The following is a 27849-nucleotide window of genomic DNA, read 5'->3' as shown; positions in this document are numbered from 1 at the left end:
GTTCAGAATGTGCAGGAAAGAGCAATTTGGTAAAGACAGGAGCCAGATCCCATTCTGCAGGGTGGAGTTTAGGCTTGAGAGAAAGCCAGAAAAGTGCCAGGGACCTCACTGTATATGGCCTTACATGACAGGTTGAGCAATTAGGCATTCACCCACTTAATCATTTACTTATTCTTTTATTCACACATGCACAAATTCATTTATTCACCCATGTATTCATTTCTGAGGGGGGGGCAATTAGAAAAACAATCCAAGAAGGCTGATCAAAGGTGTCTGAGATAAAATGGAAACTATTGTCATCATAAAAATTATATAAAATATTTACTCGCTAATAGGAGCCTCTACAATATTGTGACAGGCCCTGTTCATAGACACTATTCCTCTAAAAATTACTATAATTATATATATACAATAAAAAAAACATAAAGGATAAATATTTTTTACCAAGTCTTTTTGTCCATTGATACTTGTACAACCATGAACCGGTAAATGTTAAGAATGCGTTTACACATATCTGTATGCTCATCCAGAAGGTTTTTAATTTCATTTGCAGGTTCAAGAAGAAATATGTTTGATGAGTTTATAATAAACACCTAAAACAAAAGACATCATTAGCTATTCATTATAAAATTAGAAACTTATTTAAAAAACAAATTCAGGGCACCTGGGTGGCTCAGTGGGTTAAGCCTCTGCCTTCGGCTCAGGTCATGATCTCAGGGTCCTGGGATCAAGTCCCGCATCGGGCTCTCTGCTCAGTGGAGAGCCTGCTTCACCCTCTCTCTCTGCCTTCCTCTCTGCCTACTTGTGGTTTCTCTGTGTCAAATAAATAAATAAAATCTTTAAAAATAATAATAATCAAAAATAATTAAAAAGAAAACAAATTCAGGGGGTGCCTGGGTGGCTCAGTGGGTTAAAGCCTCTGCCTCCGCAGCTCAGATCATGATCCCAGAGTCCTGGGATCCAGCCCCGTATCCGGCTCTCTGCTCGCTGGGGAGCATGTTTCCTCCTCTCTCTCTGCCTGCCTCTCCGCCTACTTGTGATATCTCTCTGTCAAATAAATAAATAAAATCTTTAAAAAAAAAATTCAGATGCTTATCACTAGGTGATCTATGATGAACTAAAAAGTATAAGGCTAAATGTTAATTCTGACCCTGTTTCTACCACTAGCTTGACATGTGAGATTTAAACCCATTAAACCATTTTTTTTTTAAGATTTTATTTATTTATTTGACAGAGAGAGATCACAAGTAGGCAGAGAGGCAGGCAGAGAGAGAGAGGAGGAAGCAGGCTCCCTTCCGAGCAGAGAGCCTGATGCGGGACTCGATCCCAGGACCCTGAGATCATGACCTGAGCTGAAGGCATCGGCTTAACCCACTGAGCCACCCAGGCGCCCAACCATTTTGTTTTTATGTTTATCTAGACAAATATAAAATCACTACTAGGCACCCAAGTAAAAGAAACTAAGTAAAAAACAGTGTTTTTTAAAACTGAGAGTTTTAAGATAACTCTACTGCTGTCATAAAATGAAACAAACAAAAAATAGTTTAGGATAGGGGCGCCTGGGTGGCTCAGTGGGTTAAAGCCTCTGCCTTCGGCTCAGGTCATGATCCCAGGATCCTGGGATCGAGTCCCACGTCGGGCTCTCTGCTCCGCGGGGAGCCTGCTTCCTCCTCTTTTTCTCTCTGCCTGCCTCTCTCCCTATTTGTGATTTCTCTCTCTCTGTCAAATAAATAAAATCTTTAAAAAAAAATTTTTTTAAATAGTTTAGGATAAAAGAAGATACTAAATTAAGATGAATTTTCAGAATAAAGTGTTCAATACCATCTACTACTCTTTTCACGTTTATAGACTATTTGTGTTTATGTGCTTTAGTAATAACAACCTGCATGAACAGATCACATATCACAGTACTACTACTGAGGTGCCATTAATATGCATCTTCTATAACAGAAAAATTAAAAAGAACTATGATAATCAAATCATTAATTATATTTTGTTATAGAAGACAAAGCAATTATAATGGTGACAGGTGTGTGCAAAGACTCTGGAGGATACTTTGGAGGTATGGAACATTTCACCTATTGTGAAGCTAGGACATTTACATCTTCTATACCCATAATCCTGATTTAAATCCCTCGATGGGGGCACCTGGGTGGCTCAGTGGGTTAAGCCGCTGCCTTCGGCTCAGGTCATGATCTTAGGATCCTGGGATCGAGTCCCGCATCGGGCTCTCTGCTCAGCAGGGAGCCTGCTTCCCTCTCTCTCTCTTTGCCTCCCTCTCCATCTACTTGTGATTTCTCTCTGTCAAATAAATAAATAAAATCTTTAAAATAAACAAACAAACAAACAAATAAATAAATAAATAAATCCCTCGATGAACTACATAATAAAACATATATGTGAAATCATGAGAAAAAAGAATATATATTTTTTAAAGATTTTATTTATTTGACAGAGATCACAAGTAGGCAGAGAGGCAGGCAGAGAGAGATGGGGGGAGAAGCAGGCTCTCTGCTGAGAGAGAACAGAGAGCCCCAAGGCAGGACTCCATCCCAGGACCCTGAGATCATGAGTTGAGCCGAAAGCAGAGGCTTATCCCACTGAGCCACCCAAGCACCCGAGAAAAAAGAATATTAAGCTAACTTTAGAATAGTGAAAAGAAAGAACTCTGTAAGTCTAGCAACACTGACCAAGAAAAGCAAGAGGCATAAATAAATAAATAAATTGTTAGGGGAAAAAAATAAGGATATAACTAAGAGCAATTTGGAAGAAAAGCATTCTGACAAAAGAAAAAGCAAGTTTAAAGGTCCTGAGGTGAAAACCTCCCTACAATGTTTAAGGAACAGTAAGGAGTAGAGAGTGAAGTGAAGAAGTAGGGAAGCAGTTGGGAAATGATGTTGAGAAACAGAACCAGAGCATGTGGTGCAGAGCTTTACACACTGTCAGTGGTAAAAGAACATGTTCCCCCAACCCCAAATTTCACAGACCAATCCTATTATAAAATACAATAAAAATTCACTAATAAGAAAAAGGAAATGAAAACAGACGTACAAAAATAGAAACACAAACCATCAAAATCAGAGACATTAGATTACTTAGTTTCTAAACTCTTACTCTCAATTTTGCAAGTAATCTTGTGGGCTGGCACTAGTTCGTGGACCACACCTTGAGGAGCAATCATGTGAAGACTTGTAGACCATTAGAAAGACTTCTGCTTTCATGCTTAGTGATAATGCAAAGTCAATGGAGGGTTTTGAGCAGAAAAATATGAATTCAACTTACACTCTGTAGACTCTCTCTGGCAACTATGTTGAGACTATGCCAGTGATGGGTGGGCAAGAGCACAACAAGTATACTAATTAGGAGTTTGGATTACTGCAATAATCCAGATGAAAGATCACGGGGGTCTGGACCCAAGAGGTAATGTAGATGTTGAATAGTTAGATTCGGCGTACATTCTGAAGATGGCCAGGATGTGTTATCAAATTAGATGTAGGATATAAAAGAAGGTGGGGTGCGTGTGTGTGTGTCACCTGGGTGGCACAGTCAGTTGATCGTCTGACTCTTGGTTATGGCTCACATCTGATTCAGGGTCTGATATTGAGCCCAGCATTGGGCTTTGCACTCAGCACAGAGTTTGCGTGGGTTTCTCTCTGCTTCTCTCTCTCTCTGCCCTTCCCTCCAGTTTGCTCACTCTCTAAAATAAGTCGAGATCTTTTAATTAAGAATAAAAGAAAGTCAGGAAACAAGATGGCTTGAACAATTGGAAAACAGGAGCTATAAATGAACCAAGAAAAACTGCAGGAAGAGCACATTTGTTGAGCAAGAACAGAAGTCTTAGACACGTCAAGTTTGAGATGCCTATTAGATATCCTATTAGATATGCCTATCTAATATCCTATTAGATATTGGCATTTGAATATCTGAGTTTAAGATTCAGGGGTGCCTGGGTGGCTCAGTCAGTTAGGCGTCTGACTTTGGCTCAGGTCATGATCTCAGGGCCCTCCCTACTGAGCAGGAAGTCTGCTTCTGATTCTCTGACCCTCCCCCTTACTTGTGCCCTGTCTCTCTCAAATGAATAAATAAAATCTTAAAAAAAAAAAAAAAAAGACTCAGAGTTCAAACAAGAGGTCTCAGACTAGAAATAAAATTGTAGATGATACAGTAAATACATGACATTTAAAGCCAGAGGAATGGATGAGATGAACCAGAGAATAAGTAGAAAGATCCAAGAACTGATTTGGGGCCCTTCAACAATGAAATGCTCAGGGACATATGAAAAAATCAGTAAAAAATTCTGAGAAGTGGCCAGTGAGTTAGAAGAAAAACAGGAGGGATGCTATTCTGAAGAACAAGTGAAGAAGTGTTTGAATAGGGAAGGAATGGTCTATCCTATAAAATGCTCCTGACAAGTCCGGTAAGATCAGGATTGGAAAATGTACATTTGGGACACCTGGGTGGCTCCATCCGCTAAACATGACTCTTGATTTTGGCTCAGGTCATGATCTCAGGGTCATGAGATCAGGACCCACATCACACCCCATGCTGAGCATGGAGCCTGCTTAAGATTTTCTCCTTCCCCCTCTCCCACTCCTCCCTCCACTTGTGCATGTGCTCACTCTCTCTTAAAAAAAAAAAAAAGTACATTTGATTTAACAAAGTGGAGGTCACATGTGGTCTTGACAAGAACAGTCTGCTTTAAAAAATGAATGACAGGGCGCCTGGATGGCTCAGTGGATTAAAGCCTCTGCCTTCAGCTTAGGTCATGATCCCAGGGTCCTCGGATCGAGCCCCAAATCAGGCTCTCTGCTCAGCATGGAGCCTGCTCCCTCCTCTCTCTCTGCAAGCCTCTCTGCCTACTTGTGAGCTCTGTCAAAAAAAATAAATAAAATCTTAAAATAAATAAATAAATAATGAATGAATGACTATAATGAACTCCTACAAATCAACAACAAAAAAAAGACAACCTAAAAGATTATGGGGAAAAGCAGATGAATAGGCCCTTCATAAAAAGATGCTCAATTTCAGTACTAATGAAGAAAAGAGCAAATTAAAACAAGGGAAAAAAATGAAATAACATTTCATACATTTGGGGCAGCAAAAATTAAAATGTGACTCTATAAGTAAAGGGGGAAGATATAAGGAAATAAGAACTCACACTAACTAAAGGAAATGTAAATTATTATAACCATGTTGGAAGACAATATGGAATTAACAGTAAAGTAAGGATGATAATGTACAATTCCTCCAACCCAGTAACTCCACTTCTGAGTATATATCCTAAGGAAATTCTCCCACACGTGCAAAAGAAATACATACACAGGAATATTCAGTGTAGCACTATTTGGAATGGTGAGAAATTGGAAACAACTTAAAAAACACTGACAGAAAAATTAGTAAGTAAAATGTGAAATAATCATAAATTGCAATACCAGAAAGTAGCTAAAATGAATGAACTACAGCTATGTATCAACAACACAACTCAAAAACATATGGTTAATGCAAAAAGAAAGTACCAGATGACAGTACACTATGACACAAAATTATATAAATCTTAAAGTTGTCTAGAAAAACAATATGTAATTTTTATTAACACATATATATTAGGGAGTGAAAGTTAAGGAAAAAACAAAATGAATGTTTTATAAAGAAAATTGACAAATGTAGGTATTGAGTATATTAAAAAATTATACTGTACAATGGAATACCGAGCCATATATTTGAAATATTTAATAATTATTTTATTTTAAAAGATTTTATTTATTTGACACAGAAAGGGATCTCAAGGAGGCAGAGAGGCAGGCAGAGAGAGACAGTGAAGCAGGCATCCCCCTGAGCAGAGAGCCTGATGTGGGGCTCCATCCCAGGACTCTGAGATCATAGTCTGAGCTGAAGGCAGAGGCTTAATCCACTGAGCCATCCAAATGCCCCCTATTAAATAATTATTTTATTGTAGGGGCACCTGAGTGGCTCAGTCATTAAGCATCTGTCTTCACCTCAGGTCATGGTCCCAGGGTTCTGGGATTAAACCCTGCATCAGGGGCTCCCTGCTCAGTGGGGAGTCTGCCTCTCCCACTGCCCCTGCTTGTGTTCCCTCTCTCGCTGTCCTATTCTCTGCCAAATAAGTAAATAAAATCTTTTTTAAAAAGTATTTTATTGAATTTTTTTGTTAGTAACCAAAAGTGAATCACCTGCAAAACTGCCTGGGTACCAGCTCGTATGTTCTGTTCTGTGACTTCTTCAGAAGCATTATGAAGAACATCTTGGTAGGTGCCATTTTTTGCCCAAGTGGAATTTCGAACATGATCAGCAATATCAGTCCCATTTTCCTAAAAAAAAAAAAAAAAAAAAAAAATTAAGTTTTCATATTTCATTCAGAATGCTGCAACAGGGGCGCCTGGGTGGCTCAGTGGGTTGAGGCCTCTGCCTTCAGCTCAAGTCATGATCCCACAGTTCTGGGATCCAGCCCCGCATCGGACTCTCTGCTCAGCAGGGAGCCTGCTTCCTCCACTCTCTCTCTCTCTCTGCCTGCCTCTCTGCCTACTTGTGATCTCTGTCAAATAAATTTAAAAAACTTAAAAAAAAAAAAGGATGATGCAACAAAACAGTAACCTGAAGTAAACTGGAAATTATTGGGAAATTATAAGCATCTTCTCAGAAGATGTTTCATTTGGTTAGAAAAGCAACATATGTTCACTGTAGAAAATGTTCTTCTCATTAACAAAAATATAAAGAATATTTTAAAAATCTGTAAGGGTCAGACTGAAATTTTATCATTTTAGATACAGAGACATTTTTCTATGTAGCTAATGTATAAACTTCCCTTCTGTAACTTAAACACTTAAAAATGGGATTACTTAAAATTCTGTAAAACATGAATTTTGTTCTAAAGTAAATGCCAGAAACCAAAAAACTTCAATAAAACAATAGAAAATAGCATCTATTTATTTTACTTTAGAGTATTAAAATTCTTATTACTCAGATAAGAATATTAGGTACTTCAATCCACCAAGATTGCATCTTACTGCTTGAATTTTAACTGTCAAAAGTCTTGCAGACTAAGGAGTTCCCTCAGGTGAAAAGTCAGAAAAACAGACATCTCACTCAGAGTTGTTCCCTTTTTTTATGTTTCCTTTTAGTTTCTTCCTGGTTTTGGTCACTCACTAATATTTTCAAATAGTTCATTGGTTTTTTCTTTTTTTTTTTTTTAAAGATTTTATTTATTTATTTGACAGAGAGAGGGATCACAAGTAGGCAGAGAGGCAGGCAGAGAGAGAGAGGAGGAAGCAGGCTCCCTGCTGAGCAGAGAGCCCGATGCGGGACTCGATCCCAGGACCCTGAGATCATGACCTGAGCCGAAGGCAGCGGCTTAACCCACTGAGCCACCCAGGCGCCCGGTTTTTTCTTTTTTTTTAATATTTTGTCTAGAGCTTATAATTGCAATATGTAGGGGTGCCTGAGTGGCTCAGATGGTTAGGCATCTGCCTTTGGCTCAGGTCATGATCCCAGAGTCCTGGGATTGAGCCCCAAATCAGGTTCCCTGCTCGGCAGGAAGTCTGCTTCTACCTCTCTTTCTCCCCACTGTTCCCCCTGCTTGTGCTCTCTCACTCTCTGTCAAATAAATAAATAAAGTCTTTAAAAAATAATAACAATAATAACTGCAGGGATGCCTGGGTGGCTCAGTGGGTTAAAGCCTCTGCCTTCAGCTCAGGTCATGATCCTAGGGTCCTGGGATTGAGCCCCGCATTGGGCTCTCTGCTCTGCAGGGAGCCTGCTTCCCTCTCTCTCTGCCTGCCTCTCTGCCTACTTGTGATCACTGTCTGTCAAATAAATAAATAAAATCTTTTAAAAAAAATAACTGCAATATTCAGGAGGTTTAGTATAATACAAACTACTCTGCTATTACCAAAGTACTGAAATCAGCTCCGTCTCTGTAATCAATACAGCATGACACAGTATACTGTACTTTTCTCTTAAGCCTCATACTCCTATGATCAGATTTCTTCTGAACATATCTTCCTGAATGACCCAAAAACAGCTCCAACTCGAAATATTTAAAAGTTAAGTTTATTAACCATGTCTTCTCCATTCTTACCAACCCCTCTGGCCACACAGTCACCACCACCAAGCCTGCATTTTTAAAAACTCTATTCATGTGTGAATGGCAACTACACCCTATTGCAAGAGAAACAAACTTGAGACGCCTCCAATTCCTCTTTTCTCTCACCCAATTAATCATCAAGACAAATGATTTTACCACCAAAGAAGCTCTTTCTGTCTTCTTCCTTATATTTCTACTGTAATTCCACTGTCCTGGTATATTACCTCCTCCATAAAGCCTTCCCTAAGCCTAAGCAGAGTTAGGGATTCCATCTTTCACCTAAGAGCACAGCAGTATTCTTTTCTAAGACTTACTTTGCATGTTTGTCTCCTTGCTAAATTTTAAGTTGTGTGAAGGTAGGGCACCTGGGTGGCTCAGTGGGTTAAGTTGTGTGAAGGTAAAAAAGATGTCTTTTCATGTTTCTATTTCCAACACTGGTTCTCCATGTGGGCATTACCTATGTTTTACAGGGCCCTCCGAGTGTTCTGTTGTCACAAAAATTGAGAATACCACAGAGATTTAAAGGCATGAGCCAGTGAATGCTAAACATACTGCAAGATGCATGACAGTCTGTCTGCACACACACAAACTGTCTTGTATTGCATGTCTTTCAAATGTCCCATAGACACTAAGTGAATAAAAAGCCACTATCTGAATCTATAACTTAATTTCATTTTATAATTAAAACCAAATTCTAAATCATTTACATATATTTTAAACTCATCAGAATAGAAATCAGTGAATGATTATATCTTTTTTTGTTTTTCATGCCATTAGTAAGAGCTGATGGCATTCTGAAAAACCCATATTTCTAATAGCAAAACTACTTGCAGTATTTGAGTAATGAATACGTTTTACCTATAAAACACACCTACAGGGGCGCCTGGGTGGCTCAGTGGGTTAAGCCGCTGCCTTCGGCTCAGGTCATGATCTCAGGGTCCTGGGATCGAGTCCCGCATCAGGCTCTTTGCTCAGCAGGGAGCCTGCTTCCCTCTACCTCTCTCTCTGCCTGCCTCTCTGTCTACTTGTGATCTCTCTCTGTCAAATTAAAAAAAAAATCTTAAAAAAAAAAAAAAAAACACACCTACATCACCAGGCTTCTTTCTTCTTTCCTTTTTCCCTCCTTTCCACTGTTTATTTATTTGTTGTATTTATTTATTAGGTATGTAAATGTATTATTTTTGTATGTGTCTTTTTATTTAAGAATAGTAAATGACATAGGGTAAGCTCAGTATTAAGCTATAAATTTATGACAAAAACTGAGGGAAAAGAAATTATTTAAATTGATAGGTTTATTTTCTACACTGATGCAAAAATTGAATGTTTTAATTGATGAATAAAAAATAGAACTATAATTATTTCCTAATTTACATGGTAAATCTAAACTTTTAAATTTTTAAATTTAAACTACTTCAATTATATTTCTCAGTTACATTTAGTTATATTTCTTAGTTAGTTTTTTCTCTTTTTAGAAATAGGGAAGGAGTCTATATAACTATATATATATATCTATATAGAGACCCATATAGATACATATCTATAGCTATATATTACATACATGCATATATATTGATTCACTGAATCCCTGAAGAATGTGGCCTATTCATTCATATGTTAATATCCTGTTAATCAACTGATGAGATTAAATTAACCACCAAAGTTAAAAAAAAAAAAAAAAGTTACCAAATCATTTCTATCCAGATTGAGTTTTTCTGTTTGTGTCCATGTCACATGCCCCAACTTTTCCGTTTGAATCTGGCCTATGAGAAGGATTAAAAAATTGAACGACAAGAATTGATTTACAGGGGCGCCTGGGTGGCTAAGTGGGTTAAAGCCTCTGCCTTCGGCTCAGGTCATGATCCCAGGGTCCTGGGATAGAGCCCCACATTGGGCTCTCTGCTCAGCGGGTAGCCTGCTTCCTCCTTTCTCTCTGCCTGCCTCTCTGCCTACTTGTGATCTGTCAACTAAGTAAATAAAATCTTAAAAAAAAAAAAAATAGAATTGACTTACACTTAAAGAATAAATGATACCAGGTACTAAAATTTCACTTCCACTCTGTCTTCCCTCATCTTTTCTCCTCTATGAGTAAACTCCAGCCTTTCTTATCACAGACCAGTTTATTCTACAGTTAAGGATGTTTTCTATGCTGTAATGAGCACTAATACAAAACCTTACAAGAAAGAATTCAGAATATTCTGGTTTAACTACCCAACTCCTAGAATAAGACAGGTAAGGGGAAATTGTAGTTCGGTAATCATCCTTAAGAAATATGTACTACAGGGCGCCTGGGTGGCTCAGTGGGTTAGGCTGCTGCCTTCGGCTCAGGTCATGATCCCAGAGTCCTGGGATCGAGTCTCACATCGGGCTCTCTGCTCAGCGGGGAACCTGCTTCCTCCTCTCTCTCTCTGCCTGCCTCTCTGCCTACATGTAATCTTTCTCTGTCAAATAAATAAATAAAATCTTAAAAAAAAAAAAAAAGAAATATGTACTACAACATTCATTTTTACCTAGTACCATAATTTTATATTTTATACTTTTTTATTGAAGTATAATTGATATACAATATTTATGTAAGTTTCAGGTATACAACATAGTGATTCAACATTTATATACATTTCAAACTCATCACCATAATTTAAGTGCAATTGCCATCTGTTACCTTACAAAGTTACTAAAATACTATTAACTATATTTTCTATGCTATCCTTTGTAACTCTGTAACTTCTTTATAACTTGAAGTTTGTATCTCTTACTCCCCTTCACCTAAATAGGTGCTTATCTCACCCACCCCGCGGGCAACCACCAGCAGGTTCTCTGTATTTATGAGTCTGTTCCCATTTTCTTTTTTCATTTATTTTGTTGTAAACTACATACAAGGGAAATCATATGGTATTTCTCTTTCCCTGACTTATTTCACTCAGCGTAATACCCTCTAGGTCCACCCATGTTGCCACAAATGGTAAGATTCATTCTTTCTTAGGGCTAAGTAATGTTCAAGTTTGTGTGTGTATGTAGACAGAGAGAGAGAGCGAGCACATTTTCTTTATCCTTTCATCTACTCATGGGACATTTAGTTGTTTCCGAATCTTGGCTACTATAAAGATGCAATGAACACAGGAGTGCAGATATCTTTTCGAATTAGTGTTTTCATTCAACTAAATACTCAGAAGTGGAATTGCTGATCATATGGTATTTTTATTTGTAATTTTTTGAGTAATCTCCAACTGTTTTCCATAGTGTACCAATTTCCATTCCCACAAACAGGAACAAGAGTTCTTTTCTCCACATCCTAAAAAACACTCGTTTTTTTGTTTTGTTTTCTGACTACCATTCTGATGGGGGGTGAGGTGGTATCTCACTGTAGTTTTGATTTGCACTTCCCTGATGATTAGTGATGTTGAGCATCTTTTCATGTGTCTGTTGGCCCTGTATGCTTCTTTTAAAAATGTACATTCAGATTCTCCATTCATTTTTTAATCAGATTGTTTTATTGGTGTAGAGTTGTAGGAGTTCTTTATGTATTTTGGATATAAAGCCCTTATACATCCCCCCATTCAGTAGGTTGCATTTTTATTTTGCTGATGATTTCCTTTGCTATGCAAAAGCTTTTCAGTTTGATGTAGTCCCGACTGCTTATTTTTGTTTTTGTTGCCCTTCTGTGAGAAGGCAGATCAAAAAAATATTATTAAGACACATGTCAAAGAGCATAAATCTATGTTTTCTTCCAGGAGTTTTATGTTTCAGGTCTTACACTTAGGTCTTTAATCCATTTTGAGTTTATTTTTGTGTATGGTGTATGAAAGTGGTCCAGTTTCATTCTTTTACATGTAACTGTACAGTTTTCCCACACCACTGAAATCCCACACCAGATGAAACAGTCTTTATTCCATTGTATGTTTTGCCACCGGTGTCACAGATTAATTGACCAAGTAAGTATGAGTTTATTTCTGGGCTCTCTGTCCTGTTTCATTGATCTATGTGTCTGTTTTTGTGCCATTACCATACTGTTTTGATTATTACAACTTTATAGTATAGTTTGAAATCCAGGAGTGTATAGTATAGGTTGAAATACCTCTAGCTTTATTCTTTTTTTCCTCAAGACTGCTTTGACTATTCAGAGTATTTTGTAGTTCCATAAAAATTTTAGTGTTATTGGCTCTGTGAAAATTGCTACTGGTATTCTGATAGAAATCGCAGTGAAATCTGTAGATTGTTTTGGAAAGTATGAACATTTTAACAATGTTAATTCTTCCAATCCATGAGCATGGTATATCTTTCCATTGTGTCTTCTTCCATTTCTTTCATCATTGTCTTACAGTTTTCAGTGAACAGGTCTTTCACTTTATTGGTAAAATTTACTCCTAGGTATTTTATTCTTTTTGATGCAACTGTAAATGGAATTGTTTTCTTAATTTCTTTTTCTATTTTGTTATTAATATATAGAAATGCAACAGATTTCAGTATATTAAGTTTGTATCCTATGATTTTACTGAATTTATTAGTTTGAACAGTTTTTTGATGGAATCTTTAATGTTATCTATTATAGTACTATGTTATTTGTAAACAGTGAGAGTCTCACTTCTTAATAATTTGGATGCCTTTTATTTCTTTTCTTGTCTGAATGCTGTGGCTAGGGCTTCCAAAACTATGTTGAATAAAAGTGGTAAGAGTAAACATCCTCGTCTTATTCCTGATCTTAGAGGAATTGCTCTATTTTTCACCATTGAGTATGATGTCAGCCATGGGTTTTTCATATATGATCTTTATTAAGGTATATTCCCTCTAAACCCACTTTGTTAAGTTTTTATCATAAATGGATCCTGAATTTTGTCAAGTACTTTTTCTGCATCTATTGAAATGATATGGGTTTTACCCTTCCTTGTTAATATGGTGCATCACTGATTGATTTGCAAATATTGAACCATCCTTGCATCCCTTGAATAAATCCCACTTAAACATAATGAATGATTCTTTTAATGTATTTCTGAATGCAGTCTGCTATTTTGTTGAGGATTTTTGCATCTATGTTCACCAAGGGTACTGGTGTATAGTTTCTATAGTTTTCTTTCTGTCTGGTTTTGCTATCAGGGTAATGTTAGCCTCACATAATGTATTTGGAAGGTTTCATTACCCTTGGATTTTTTGGAACAGTTTGAGAAAAACAAGCATCAACTCTTCCTTAAATGCCTGATGGAATATTTTAAAATTTTTTATTTTTTTAATTACCTTTCAGTGTATTAGAATTCATTGTTTATGCACCACACCCAGTGCACCATGCAATACATGCCCTCCAAAATACTGGAGGGCTGGCCCAACTCCCCATCCCTCGCCCCCTCAAAACCCTCAGATTGTTTTTCAGAGTCCACAGTCTCTCATGGTTCATTTCCCACTCCAATTTCCCTCAACTCCCTTCTCCTCTCCATCTCCCCAAGTCCTCCGTGTTATTTCTTATGCTCCACAAATAAGTGAAACCATATGATAATTTACTCTCTCTGCTTGACTTATTTCACTCAGCATCATCTCCCCCAGTCCTGTCCATGTTGATACAAAAATTGGGTATTCATCCTTCCTGATGGAGGCATAATACTCCATAGTGTATTTGGACCAAATCTTCCTTATCCATTCATCCGCTGAAGGGCATCTTGGTTCTTTCCACCTGGTATGAACTGCTGGTATGAACACTGGAGTACAGATGTCCCTTCTTTTCACTAACCAGTGTAAGGTGGTATCTCAATGTGGTTTTAATCTGAATCTCCCTGATGGCTAGTGATGATAAGCATTTTTTCATATAGTCATTTGTATGTCTTCATTGGAGAAGTGTCTGTTCATGTCTTCTGCCCATTTTTTGACATGATTATCTGTTTTGTGTGTGTTGAGTTTGAGAAGTTCTTTTTAGATCCTGGATATCAGCCTTTTGTCTGTACTGTCATTTGCAAATATCTTCTCCCATTCTGTGGGTTGCCTCTTCTTTTTTGTTGACTGTTTCCTTTGCTGTGCAGAAGCTATTGATCTTGATGAAGTACCAAAAGTTCATTTCCGCTTTTGTTTCCTTTTCCTTTGGAGACATATCTTGAAAGAAGTTGCTGTGGCTGATATCAATGCCTGATAGAATTTAACTGTGAATCCATTTAGTCCTGGACTCTTGTTTGTTAGGAGTTTCTTGATTATCAAAACCAATTTTGTTACTAGCAATGTTCAGATTTTCTATGTCTTCCTGATTCAGTTTTGAAACACTGTATGTTCCTACGAATTTATACTTTTTCTAGGCTGTCCCATTTGTTGGTGTGCAATTTTTTGTAATAGTGTCTTATAAATAAGCCTTTGTATTCCTCTAACCAGCTGCTACTTCTCATTCTTCATTTCTTATTTATTTGGGTCCTCTCTCTTTTTCTCGATGCGTCTGGCTTATGTTCTATCAATATTGTCCATCTTTTCAAAGAACCAGCTCTTAGTTTCATCTATCTTTTCTAGTGTACTTTTAGTCTCATTTATTTTTCCTCTGATCTTTATGACTTTCTTCTACTAACTTTGAGCTTTGTTATTCTTATTCTAGTTCTTTTAGGCATAAGGTTAGATTGTATATTTGAGATCTTCCTTGATTATTCAGGTATGCCTATATTTATATAAACTTCTATCTTAGAACTGTTTTTGCTATGTTCCAAAGATTTTGGAATATTGTCTTTTTACTTATCCCAAGGTATTTCTTTTTTTCCTCAAGGTATTTTTTTTCCTTCACTGACCCACTGCTTATTGGGTAGCATGTTGCTTACTCTCTATGTCTTTGTTTTTTCTTTCTAATTTATTTCTAGTTTTCTAATATTGTGCTTAGAAAAGATGATTGATATGATTTCAATCTTCTTAAATTTACTGAGACTTGTTTTGTGGCCTAATATGTGACCTATCTTGTAGAATGTTCCATGTGCATTAAAAAAAAATGTTATTTTGATGTTTTTAGATGGAATGTTCTGTACATATTTACTTCAGTCCATCTGATCTAATGCCTCATTCAAAGTCACTATTTCTTTATTAATTTTCTATCTGGACAATCTATCCATTGATGTAAGTGGGGTGTTAAAGTTCCCTACTATTACTGTATAACTGTCAATTTCTCCCTTTATGTCTGTTAATATCTACTTTATACATTTAGATACTCCCATGCTAGAGGCATATGGATTTACAAATATTATATTCCTTTGCTAGACTGCTCCCTCCATCATTATGTTATGCCCTTCTCTGTCTTTTTTACAGTCTTTATTTCAACATCTATTGCGTCTGATACAACTTTATTGATCAATTCCATTTGCATAGATAATATTTTCTATCCCATCACTTTTGGTCTGTATGTGTCTTGTAGGCAGCATACAAACAGGTCTTGGTTTATTTTTTTTAATCTATTCAATTATTTTTGAAATTTTTAAAATAAATTTTGATGACTTTTGATTGAAAATTTAGTCCATGTACATTAATTATTGATAGGCATTATTACTGCCATTTTCATTGTTTTCTTGCTGTTTTTGTAATTCTTCTCTGTTCCTTTATTCTTTCTTGCTGTCTTCTCTTGTAATTTAATGACAATCTTCAGTTTTGTACTTGGAATCCTTTATTTTTTGTTTACCTATTACAGGTTTTTTGTTTATGGCTACTATAGGTCCATGTATAACACCCTATGTGTTAGTCATCTATTTTAAGTTGGTCACTTAAGCTCAAATACATTCTAATTGTACTACATTTTTACTTCCCCCTTACCACATATTATGTATCTGACACATATTTTACATGTTTTTATTTTGTGTATCCCTTACCTAGTTATTATAAATATAGTTGATTGTACATTTTTACCTCCCCCTCACCACGTATTATGTATCTGACACATATTTTACGTTTTTATTTTGTGTATCCCTTACGTAGTTACTGTAAATATAGTTGATTTTACCACTTTTTTCTTTTAACCTTCATGTTAGCTTTTAAAGTGACTGACATACTTCCTTTATTGTATGTTTGCTTTTACCAGTTGTAGGAGTGCTAACAATCCTGACTCCACTGATGGCTCTCCACCTTGTTCGTATTTGCTTGATGACCTCTCTTGGGGCTACTTTAGAAATGTCTGCCAAGCCTGGGGTAGGGGAAGCTTGCTTTGACCGCCCATGAGTCTGTTAGAGATGATGCAGTCTTTATCTTCCCTGATGCACAGATGGCACCACAAGATCTAATTAAAAGGTTAAGTGCATGCAAACCCTTTGATCACATAATAATGCCCTTCTGCATATCTCTTGTTCTATAAAATCTATGGACTAAGGCCTAGACTTTGTGGAGGATAGCTGTACAGCATCTGGATCATCATGTCTTTCATCCCCTCATCGGTAAACAACCCTGAATAAAACTCTGTAAACCATATGGAGTTGCCTTCTTTGATTTCCAGTCTCAAAGTGTCTTCTCAGCTTGGGGAGTACTCTACTGTCCCTCCCCGATCTTCCAACACTAGTGAAATGTTTTATTTCATAAATTTTTTACTTCTAGTTATGGCTTTTTCTTTTCTGCATAAAAAAGTCACTTTAACATTTCCTATAAGGCTGCTGCAGTGGTGATGAAGACTCTAACTTTTGTTTGAGCAACTCTATTTCCCCAGTTCTGAATTATAACCTTGCTGGGTATTCTTGGTTGTAGGATTTTTTTCCTTTAGCATATTAAATACACAAGCCATTCCCTCTGGCCTGCAAGTTTCTGCCAGAATTCAGTTGAGAGTCTTGTAGGTGTTCCCTCACATGTAAGTTGCTTTTCTCTTGCTGCTTTTAAAATTCTCTATAACTTCTGACATTTTAATTACTATGTGTCTTAATGTGGACATCTTTGGGTTCATCTTATTTATCTCTGCTTCCTAAACCTGGATGTTTCTGTTTCTTTCTCCAGTTTAGAAAAGTTCTTAGCTGTTATTCCTTCAAATAAGTTCTCTGCCCCTTTCTAACTCTCTTCTTCTGGGACCCTTATAATGCAAATTTAATACTTTTGATGTTGCCCTAGAAGTCTCTCCACCCTATCTTATATAAAATTCTTTTTCCTTTTGCTGCTCAAGTTGGATGATTTCCAGTATTCTGTCTTCCAGATCAGTGATCCATTCTTCTGCACCCTCTCCCCTGTTAGTTGATTCCCTCTGGTATATTTTTCATTTGAGTTATTGTATTTTTCAGATCTGATTTTTTTTTAATTTTCTATTTTTTTTGTTGAAGTTCTGAGTTTATCTACTCTACTCCTAAGTTCAGTGAGCATCTTTATGACTATCACTTTTAACTCTATCAGGTAGATTCCTTTCCATTTAGTTATTTTCCTGAATTTTTTTTTTCTTGTTCTTTCATTTGGAACATATTCCTGTCTCCTCATTTTGTCTGACTTTCTGCATTTGTTTCCATGTATTAGATAGTAGTCAGCTACATTTCCTGGTCTCAAAGGTAATAGCCTTATGTGGAAGATGCCCTGTAGGGTCCAGAAGCACAATCCCCTCCTCCCCCAGTTACCCAAACTAGGTGCTCCAGGTATGTCCCATGTCTGTGCAGTAAACACCCTTCAGTTGTTGAATGAGCTCTAACTGCTTCGTATTCTGATAGGCAGGGCTACCCCCCAAGGCCAACTGGTTGCAATGCCCAGCCAGGACTATGGGTGCCCTGGTGGGAGGAGGTTGACCCTGGTGCGGCTGGCTTAAAGGCCCACCCGCAATGCTGTGGGTATTGCTAGCGGACATGACCAGTCCCCCAGGGCATGAGTCACTTTGGAGGGACACCAGTCCCAGCCAAGGCTGCCCAGGGGATATGGCAAAGTGGGAGCAGTTTACGAGAAGGTCCACGAGAGGGGTGGGCTGATTCTGCAGGAGAATGCCAGGGTGGGATGACTGGTGCTAGCAAGGTAGGTGGAGAATGTCAGAACTGGAGCCATTAAGCATTAAGCTACTAGCTGGGCTAAATGAGGGCAAGAAAATAGTGCCCATTAGTGTTTCTATTTCCAAAAGAAAGTTCTTACAGATCCCTGCCCCTTCAATGAAAGCCCTAAAATCAGTCAAAAAATATCCTTTAAGTACATCTCAGGTGCTCTGGAAACTGCTGCCTCTGTGTTGGATCTGAGAGTATGTGAGACTGTGGATGGGACAACTTGGAGCATTGGAGCATTGTCTCAGTTTCCTATAGCCTTCTGGTTGTCCCAGGGGTAAGCCCAATGATTTTCAAAGCTCCTGAAGTTAAGCTCTGCTGATTTTCAAAGCCAGACATTGTGGGGTTCTCATTTTTCCTGTGCAGATCTCCAGAGTTGGGGTGTACAACATGGTGCTTAAATCCCTTGGTTCTCAGGTAGGATCTCTGGGCCTATGATGTGGGTTGCCAGACTAGGGATTTGGTTCCCAATCTGACCGTACCTCTGCCATACTTTACCTTTCTCGAGGTGCTTCCCCTCCCCATCTTTTCTTTTTTTTTTAAGTAACCATTATGCCCAACATGGGACCTAAATTCACAAACCCGAGATTAAGAGTCGCTCTACCAACTAAACCAGCCAGAATCCCTGTGGCTTTTTCTTTTTATCTTTAGCTATGCAAGAGCTGGTCTCTTAGTCTTCAAGTCTTTCTCAGTAAGAGTTCTTTTTTAGTAGTTGCAGTCTTGGTATATCCATGGGAGAGGTGAGCTCAGGACCTGCCCATACTCTGCCATCCTCCTATCAGTCTCAAATATTACACCTTTTAAAATGGCATCTAATTTTGATCTACACAATGAATTAAAGAATCAGCATACTATCTCAACATTAATTTTTTAAAGTTGTGACACCAAAGAGCTTTAGGAAAGGGTACTGTGGTAACTGGTATATTACTTAAGTTGCAAAATATACTGAAAGGTATCTTTAACTTCCCATTTATTAAGTATATGTATGTTAACATGTTATTACACATTTGTGAGAATCTAATCTATTAAACTTATAGTAAAATATATATTGTCTTATCAATTTACCTCTTCTCTCTTTTCTCCTTCTTCCATTGAAATAACATGGTCTGTGACATTGTCAATACAAGGTAAGTCAGAAGAAGAGATCACAATTTCTTCAGGCTCTTGCATAAACAAAGGTTTTTCTTCTTGCTGGATCCATTCTTGATATACTTTTACCACTTTTCTCATAGCTGCTGCTTCACAAATCGGTAATAAAAATGCCTAGTGGAAAAAGAAAAGATAACACACAGAATGATACATTTTACTTTGCCACAAACCACTAAGACATATATTTTTATGTTGTTATAAAGTATGATATAATTGATTTTTAAAGATACAAAGTCAACCAACCCATTGTCAGAAAAAGCCTTTTGTTTCCAAATGATTTGTAAATATGCTGACATATAAATACTTTCTATGTATTTATGTAGGGGTGCCTGGCTGGTTCAGTCAGTAAAGCATGCAACTCTTGATCCGAGGGTCATGAGTTCAAGACCCACAATGGATATAGAGATTACTTAAAATTAAAATCTTAGAAAAAAAAATCAGAAATGCTTTTGGTAGATAGACATGGATTTCAAGTGCAAAAGCAAAGATTTGTTTAACTTGTACTATCTAGCTCAGAATGAGAATATTCCTTGCTTCATGAAGTAACTATGCTCCTAGAAAGTTCAATGTAAATAGCACTTTTCATAATAAATCATATATTTGTAACTTACTTTTTTTACTACTACTAAAATAAATTTTGATGATTAAATTAAATCTGATTCCAAGAAGTAATACAAATTACATAAAAAGGCAACTATCAGCACATAAGATTTCAGCTTTATTTCATTTTATATGTAATAAATAATATATAATAAGATAAATAATAAGGCAAAATACTTAATTAAAAGGAATTCCTTATAATTACTCTTCCCTTCATGTCCTTTCTAGGTTGCGTTAATTTTTTTAAAAAAGTAAATATTCTCTTCATCACAAAAATACCGTATTTTCACAATAAAAAAGAATTTTATGTAATTCAGACAGGCAAAAATAAAACAGTAAAAGTACTCCATCTCACAATCTAAATTCCTTTCATCATGTATGTTTGTGTTCATGGGTTAACATTTTCACTGGACTTTCTCTTTACCAAAAGGAAAAAAAAGGGAACTAAATTGCTTTTAAATTTTTCTTTTACAACCACTACTGATTAATTTCAACTCTAAAAGTCACAAGACATTTACCTAAAAACCTGGCACGTTCTCCTACACAGCGGTCAGTAGATACAGTTACTTATAATCATGGGCTCAAATCACTTTATCTGAATGAAACTAGCCAAGAAAATCAGCTTTCTAAGATAATGATGAAATGTTAATGTGTGATATCAAAGGATATTTAATGTAGTTTGATAATTATTAAACCCCTGGCAATCTACATTACTTGTTACTTTCTTTCATCTAACAAACCCATTCCAAAATTCTCACTCTCATATTGTAGCAGCCTAATAGTCAATGGCATGATTTAGATCATCAGTGTCTGCTCTAAGAATAATTGTTTTATAATTAAAACTCAGTCTTCCTTAAAAAGTTTCAGGATATAAGAAAAAAAAAATCTCAATCTCAAAAAAATTCTATTCTCAGATACTGAAAAATTAACTTTTTAAAAATTGGCGTGGAGGGGCGCCTGGGTGGCTCAGTGGGTTAAAGCCTTTGCCTTGGGCTCAGGTCATGATCCCAGAGTCCTGGGATCGAGCCCCACATCAGGCTCTCTGCTCCGCGGGGAGCCTGCTTCCTCCTGTCTCTCTCTCTGCCTGCCTCTCTGCCTACCTGTGATCTCTGTCTGTTAAATAAATAAATAAAATCTTTAAAAAAAAAAAAAAATGGCGTGGAAACCCTCTGCAGTTTCTGGTCAATTTTGCTATGAACCTAAAACTGATATAAAACACAAAGTTTAATCATTTAAAAAATATTAGTAATCTCCAGAGCGAAGATATAAATATATTAATTAAAGATATTAATTATTATTAATGCATAAATTGTCACACGATATCCCAAGTGGCTTGATGAATTTACTGAAGTCCAGGGTATGTATAACCTTTCTCCTTATAAGTCCCAAAGTCTGACTTTGCCAACACACTAAATATGGATCTTAAGGAAAGACCGATATTAGCCATGGTATAAAAAACTGATACGTAAAAACCAGAGTGCCAATATATACATTTACGATGAGAAATAACTGTCACAGAAACCAGAACATTCAAATCCATATACTGGCACTTTATTCCTATGAAGAAGCACCACTCAGACATCAATATTAACCAAAAATAAGGCAAGGTATCATTCAAAAAATATTTCTGAATCTATGAACTCAGCAAATTTTGTCTATAGAAACTGACCTACATGAAGTCATCTCCAGTTCTGATTCCATGACCATAAAACTACTACACAACCAAAAACTACATGGAGAATGAATCAAAACAAGAGACAGAAAAATCCAATATTTAATGGTATTTAGCTTAAGATAATCTGATCCAGTTTTCTAACAACTGGCTTCACCAGTGGGATGTGATTTACTAGTAGCTATGATTTTCTCCTTAGTGAAAAACAGTAACAAAACATGTTGGTTTCTGATATTTTTAATATTACTTTATTATTAACCAACCCAGATTGTCATGGATACTTCTTCAAGATTTAATCAGGTACAGTGAGCATTTAGTAGACCTGGGAATTTTTGTCTTCTTAAAGTAATGGTCTGCAATTTGGTCTCAGAACCCCTACTCTACCAGATGTTAACAAGAATCACAGGTATTCTAAAATAAGAGTAACACTGCTTTACATTTTTGCAAATATCTTTAATGCTTAGCCTAATAAAAGACAGTTGGATTCTTATCTGCTTGCTTCTTCATTCATTCTAATACCATATGTGATACTGTATTAGATCCAGAGATAACTGGAAAACTTCACCATACACTTGTGAGAAAATGACAGTGGGAAAAAAATAAAATCTTAGTACTGTCATGAAAATAGTTTTGACCTCATGGACCTGAAAAAGTCCTGGAGATGTCCCAGAAGCCTAAGACCACAGTTTGTGATCCACTGCCTTAACATGACTTTAGGGGAAAAAATTATATACATAATATCTATATATAGAATTATATATATGCATATATATATATATGAAAAATCTGTGCTGTCTACTTAAAGGTTAAACTATTGATATATTATATTTACTTCATATCAAAATACTTGAGGGCTCCTCATTGTAGTCTCCAAGTAATGACAACATAAAGCACACTGGGTTTAGTTATAAAATAGGGGATTAATGCCTGGAGTGCATCTATGCCTATTCTGTTGGGTATGGAGAACAATTTAATCATTTCAAATGATTTGGGGATCTATACTTTACAATTTTATCTTGATTTTAAAGACATGTAACAATATAAATACCTTAATCTAAGACAGAACTCAGAATCATTACACTGGCCCTTAAAATAACATCATCAACTATGTTAACAAATTATCTCAAGACCTAACTTCTAGAAATAAATGTTAGCCCTCAGGCAGCAATGATAAAGTATCTGGCCCTCAACAGTTACAGAACAACTACTTTTTTTTTTTTTTTTGAGAGAGAGAGAGAGTGAGAGAGAGTTGTGTGCATGCAAGTGCTGGGGTAGAGGTGAAGGAGAGGGGGAGAGAGAATCCCAAGCACAGAGCCAGACACAGGGCACGATCTCAAGACCCTGAGATCATGACCTGAGCTGAAGCAAGAGTCAGATGCTCAACCAACTGAGCCACCCAGGTACACCAACAGTTACAGAACTTCTTGATTCATTCACCAAATATTTACTAGGTGTCTACTCTATGACAGGCAATAAGGATACAGTGATAAATAAGTAAGCAAAGCATTCCTGGAGGGTAGCAGGAAAGATCAGAATTTTCAAAATAATTTTTTAAAATAAATATATATAAGACTCAGAAGAGGTGCTATGAAGAAGAGGACAATTTTTAAAAACATCATAAAGAAGTACTTACTAGTGTGTGTCTGTGTGTGTGCATATGCATGCAGGTGCATCTGTCTTTTTTTTTTTTTTTTGAAGATTTTATTTATTTATTTGACAGAGATTACAAGTAGACAGAAAGGCAGGCAGAGAGAGGAAGGGAAGTAGGCTCCCTACGGAACAGAGAGCCCGATGTGGGGCTCGATCCCAGGACCCTAGGATCATGACCTGAGCCAACAGGCAAAGGCTTTAACCCACTGAGCCACCCAGGCACCCCTACATCTGTCTTTGAGTGGGTGGGTAAAAGTGGTCATGGAAGACTTCTCTGGTGTAATCATATTTAAGTTGTGATCTTAAGGATGAGAGCAGGTAAAAAAAGAAGGGGAAAAGGGTAGAGAGGAAAGGAAGGTTGAAGGACAAAGTTAAGATAGGGAAAACAAAAACTGTGAAAGCTATGAGGATGCAATTATTTGAGAAATGTTAAGTAAACATATTTCTATTAAACTTATTTACCTATAGAAAGTCTTGTACTCTAGCTGGGACTGCTAAGGGCAAAATCATTATAAGGTCATATCTCTGATAATTAATGGGGAGTATTTTTATCTGTATCTTATCTATATCTATATCTATATAAAAATATATAATCTATATTTTTATCTATATTAAATATCTATATTTATCTATATATCTATATTTATTTATATATCTATAAATATATATCTATATTTTTATCTATATATTTTATCCATATCTACATTGTGGAACATATGAACCTTCAAAATAAGGGAAGAAACTATTTGAAAAAGTCTCAATTTTGAAAATTTATCAGTAATACTAAGCAGGTAAAAAAGCTTTCCTATGGGGGCACCTGGGTGGCTCAGTGGGTTAAAGCCTCTGCCTTCGGCTCAGGTCATGATCCCCGGGTCCTGGGATCGAGCCCCGCATCGGGCTCTCTGCTCAGCAGGGAGCCTGCTTCCTCCTCCCTCTCTCTCTGCCTAATTGTGATCTCTGTCTGTCAAATAAATAAATAAAATCTTAAAAAAAAATAAAAAAGCTTTCCTATGACAATGTAATCTTAGAAACTGATCCCTTTCCAAAACATGAATAATTCATTAGTGTCACCATCCTAAAATTTATTTTCCCTTAATTTTTCCTTAAATATCACTTTTTAAAATAAGGTTGATTTATTTATTTTAGAGAACACAAGCAGGGCCAACAGGCAGAGGGAGAGGGAAAAAGGAAATCTCAAGCAGGCGCCAGGCCCAGTGCTCAGCCCAACATGGGTCTCAATCTCATAACACTGAGATCATGACCTGAGCAAAAATCAAGAGTCAGATGCTTAACCAACAGAGCCACCCAGGCACCTCTGAGGTCATCATCTCAGGGTCACGGGATCAGGCCCCTCATCAGGCTCTGCACTGGGCATAGAGCCTGCCTTGAGATTCCTTCTCTCCATTTCCCTCTGCCCCTCACCTCCAATCCCTCTCTAAAATAAAAAATAAAAAAATAAAAATAATTATCAGAATAAAAACATATCAAAGAACTTCAGTTCCCAGCAATATCATTTAAAGATATCCTGGAATGATCCTGCATAAAATATCTAGAAAATACAATACAAATTTTTAAATTAATGGCTCAGCTTGTATGGATATTCTGAGTCTAGAACAAAATGTGAGTATTAATCCAGAGAAGTAAATGAGCAATGAAGCTGCTGGCTGCTGCCTTGGACAGCCTACGGAGTATTGGGTCAAACAGCCACCTGTACAGAGGGGAGAGACAGATCAGAATTCTACATGTAAAACTGACACCAATGAAGGCTAAATTCAAAACAAAGGCAAACTAGAAGGAAAAGGCAAAAAACTCAACTCCAGAGAACAGTCAGTGATGAAACTTGTCCGTTGACTTTGGGTAGGGGAATGTAAGGGAAGAATAGCCTTCCCTGCAAATTCATATTTTCAGGCTGGTCATCACATAACTTTGAGTACTGCAAAGCAGTAAGAATCATTAAGCTGAAAAATTTTTTTTTTAAAGATTTTATTTATTTATTTATTTGACAGAGAGATATCACAAGTAGGCAGGAAGAGGGGGAAGCAGGCTTCCCACTGAGCAGAGAGCCCGATGCGGGGCTCAATCCCAGGACCCCGTGACCACGACCCGAGCTGAAGGCAGAGGCCAATCCACTGAGCCACCCAGGTACCCTATAAGCTGAAAATTCTAATTTAAAGTAAACCAAGGTTGGGTACCTGGCTGGTTCATTTGGTAGAGCAAGAGACTCTTGATCTTGGGGTTGTGAATTCAAGTCCCATACTGGGCACAGAGCTTACTTAAAAAAATTTTAAATAAATAAATAAATAAATATATTCCAAGGTTGACAGGACTACCAAAAGCCTGGAAAGCAAGAGCAATTCTTCTCTGGAGGAACACAACTTTCAACCCGGGCTCAAAGTAATTCCCACAAAATTCCGAAAAAAATCTAAGTCCATTAACACAAAAATCCAAAAGAAACAAACAAGGAAACATAAATTTCTCCAGAAGTAAAGTTCTCCAACATTATTTGCTGAGTATCTTTCCTTTAGCATTTGTCAAATAGTCTATAACATAAACCTTAAACTTGGCAACTAGAACCACTGCCAAAGCTGGAAAAATGTTAAGGCAAATTTGCTTTTTTTTATATTGTGTTATTCACTTTATTGGGGGTTGTATAAAACTGAGTCCATTTGTATATAACTGTATACATTTTGTACTTATTAACACAAAAATATAGAACATGGAGGGAAGGGATGGGGTGGCTGGGTTATGGACATTGGGGAGGGTATGTACTGTGGTGTGTGCTATGAATTGTGTAAGATTGAGGATTCACAGACCTGTACCCCTGTAGCAAATAATACATTATATGTTAATTTTAAAAAAAAATATATATATATATAGAATGCTTCGTGAATTTGCCAGTGCAGGGGCCATGTTAATTTTCTTTGTCTCATTCCAATTTTTAGCATATGTGCTGCTGAAACAAGCATAAGTTTGTTTTCTTTAACTTAGGTTGACAAAACTAATGCTGTTTCATGCTTTGCTTTACATATCAATAAACATGTGTACAAGGTGAAGATTTGCTTTGCCTAGACAGCTTACTGGCATGTAAAGGCATGTGGTATAGAATAAACATTACTGACATGGGAACCAGGATCTGGGAGTTTTAATCCCAGATCTACCACTTACTTGCTGTGAGACTTGAATGATCCCCTTCAGCTACAAAACTCAATGATGTTTACCTGCAAAAGTTAAGTACCTTTGCTATTAAGAGCAAATGATTAGTTTTCATAAGGCTTATTTCCCACAAAATTTCTATGTAACTGAGAATGTGCATTTAGGAATTTCTAGCTATCTCTATGTGAAATCGTTTTTATTCTTTTTCTTTCTCTCCACTTCTTGATTTTAGTCCCCGAATATCTGCCTTAACCAACTTTAACTTCAGAATGCCTTAGAGGACAAAATAGCCTCTGAAAGGAGGATAAAGGCAAAGAAAACAATGCTTCTTCTATTCACAAATCATTTTTATTGATTGTAGAAAATAAAAGATGAAATAATTTTATTAAAATTTACTAATGAAATGGTAGGAAGAAAGGTTTCAAACCATAAAGTGACTAACAAGAAAACTGTTCTAATCAAAGAAGGAGTATGGGTGGAAGTGGACAGTTATTAAACTAAAATCATCATAAACTAAAAAAATACAAATAGAAAATATTAAAGGATTAGATGTAATAAATTTTTAAAAATTAAATAATAAATTGTAGATGTAACAAATGTAAGATGTAATAAATTTAAAAAATTAAATATAAACTTAAAATTAAATATAAAAATTTTAAATATCTGAAAGCCAGTATATTCAACATTAAAAACCAAAGTCTATATTACAAATTAAAATTACTCAGAGGTACTTTACCTGACGAAATATCTCTGTGACAAAGTTGACATTACTTCTTTTAGAAGAAAAAACTCTGCGAACTATTTCAATGTCTGTGAGATGTTCCTCATCAATACTGCAGAGACTGGATGAGCTAGGTTCTCGCTCTGTGAGAGTGCTTGTATTGGAATGAGACTGTTCTGGTTCTGTAGTTCTATCTGCTTTATCAGCATTATCATTTTTGTTTTCTTCTCGGGATACCAAACTAGCAGCTGCTCTCTAAAATAAAAACAAAAGGGGAAGAATATCAGAATCATTCAACTTGGTATTTTGCTTTCTAACAGCATTCCACAAATAAACCACTGTTTAAAATTGGGCACAGATTTCATTTAGACTCCATTCTAAATAATTAAGTAGCAATGCAAATAACATCTAAGTAATATAGTGATACTCACTAATCATCTATCCATCTCTAATTTGACTTTAGAATGTTTGCAGTACAAACAAGTTACAAAAAACACAAAGGAATTGAAGAAAAATTATGACAGAAATAGAAAGGAATCCAAAAGAAAATATAAGAAAACTCAAAAATGGGGCACTTGGCTGGCTCAGTTAGTACAGAATGTGACTCTTGATCTTGGGGTTTTAAGTTTGAGCCCACATTGAGTACAGTCATTACTTAAAATCTTAAAAGAAAAAAAAGAAGAAAGAAAGCTCAAGAGAACACTCTATATTCTCATAACTTAAAAGAATTTCACCATGACTGAAGATGAATAACCTTAGGAGTAAAGTAAAAGTCTTAAAGTTGGTGATGAGAAAATTACTACCATGGTATGATTGTAGTAGCACTATTCCATGGTAAGGCAAATTATTTCTAGTAAGCTAATTAATTTTTGATCTCAGTTCTGTCCTC

General features: G+C 36.4%; 1 protein-coding gene and 1 pseudogene across 11 annotated transcripts in view; both read right to left on the bottom strand.

The window, feature by feature from the left end:
* RALGAPA1 (Ral GTPase activating protein catalytic subunit alpha 1) overlaps positions 1-27849 on the bottom strand; it is a 267907-nt gene that overhangs the window by 172574 nt on the left and 67484 nt on the right. For all 11 annotated transcript variants that reach the window (XM_044232090.1, XM_044232095.1, XM_044232088.1 and 8 more), the window contains exons 10-13: positions 26976-27215; positions 19081-19278; positions 6192-6329; positions 445-593 (exon numbers count right to left, since the gene is read on the bottom strand). In XM_044232090.1, coding sequence (XP_044088025.1) covers positions 445-593; positions 6192-6329; positions 19081-19278; positions 26976-27215 — 725 coding nt within the window. The remainder of the gene's footprint in view (positions 1-444; positions 594-6191; positions 6330-19080; positions 19279-26975; positions 27216-27849) is intronic.
* LOC122894929 lies at positions 25954-26052 on the bottom strand (annotated as a pseudogene).

Source organism: Neovison vison, chromosome 13, assembly GCF_020171115.1.
Source record: "Neovison vison isolate M4711 chromosome 13, ASM_NN_V1, whole genome shotgun sequence".
Taxonomy (NCBI): domain Eukaryota; kingdom Metazoa; phylum Chordata; class Mammalia; order Carnivora; family Mustelidae; genus Neogale; species Neogale vison.
Note: the sequence above shows the minus strand (reverse complement) of the source record. Positions and strands in the feature narration are given on the sequence as shown.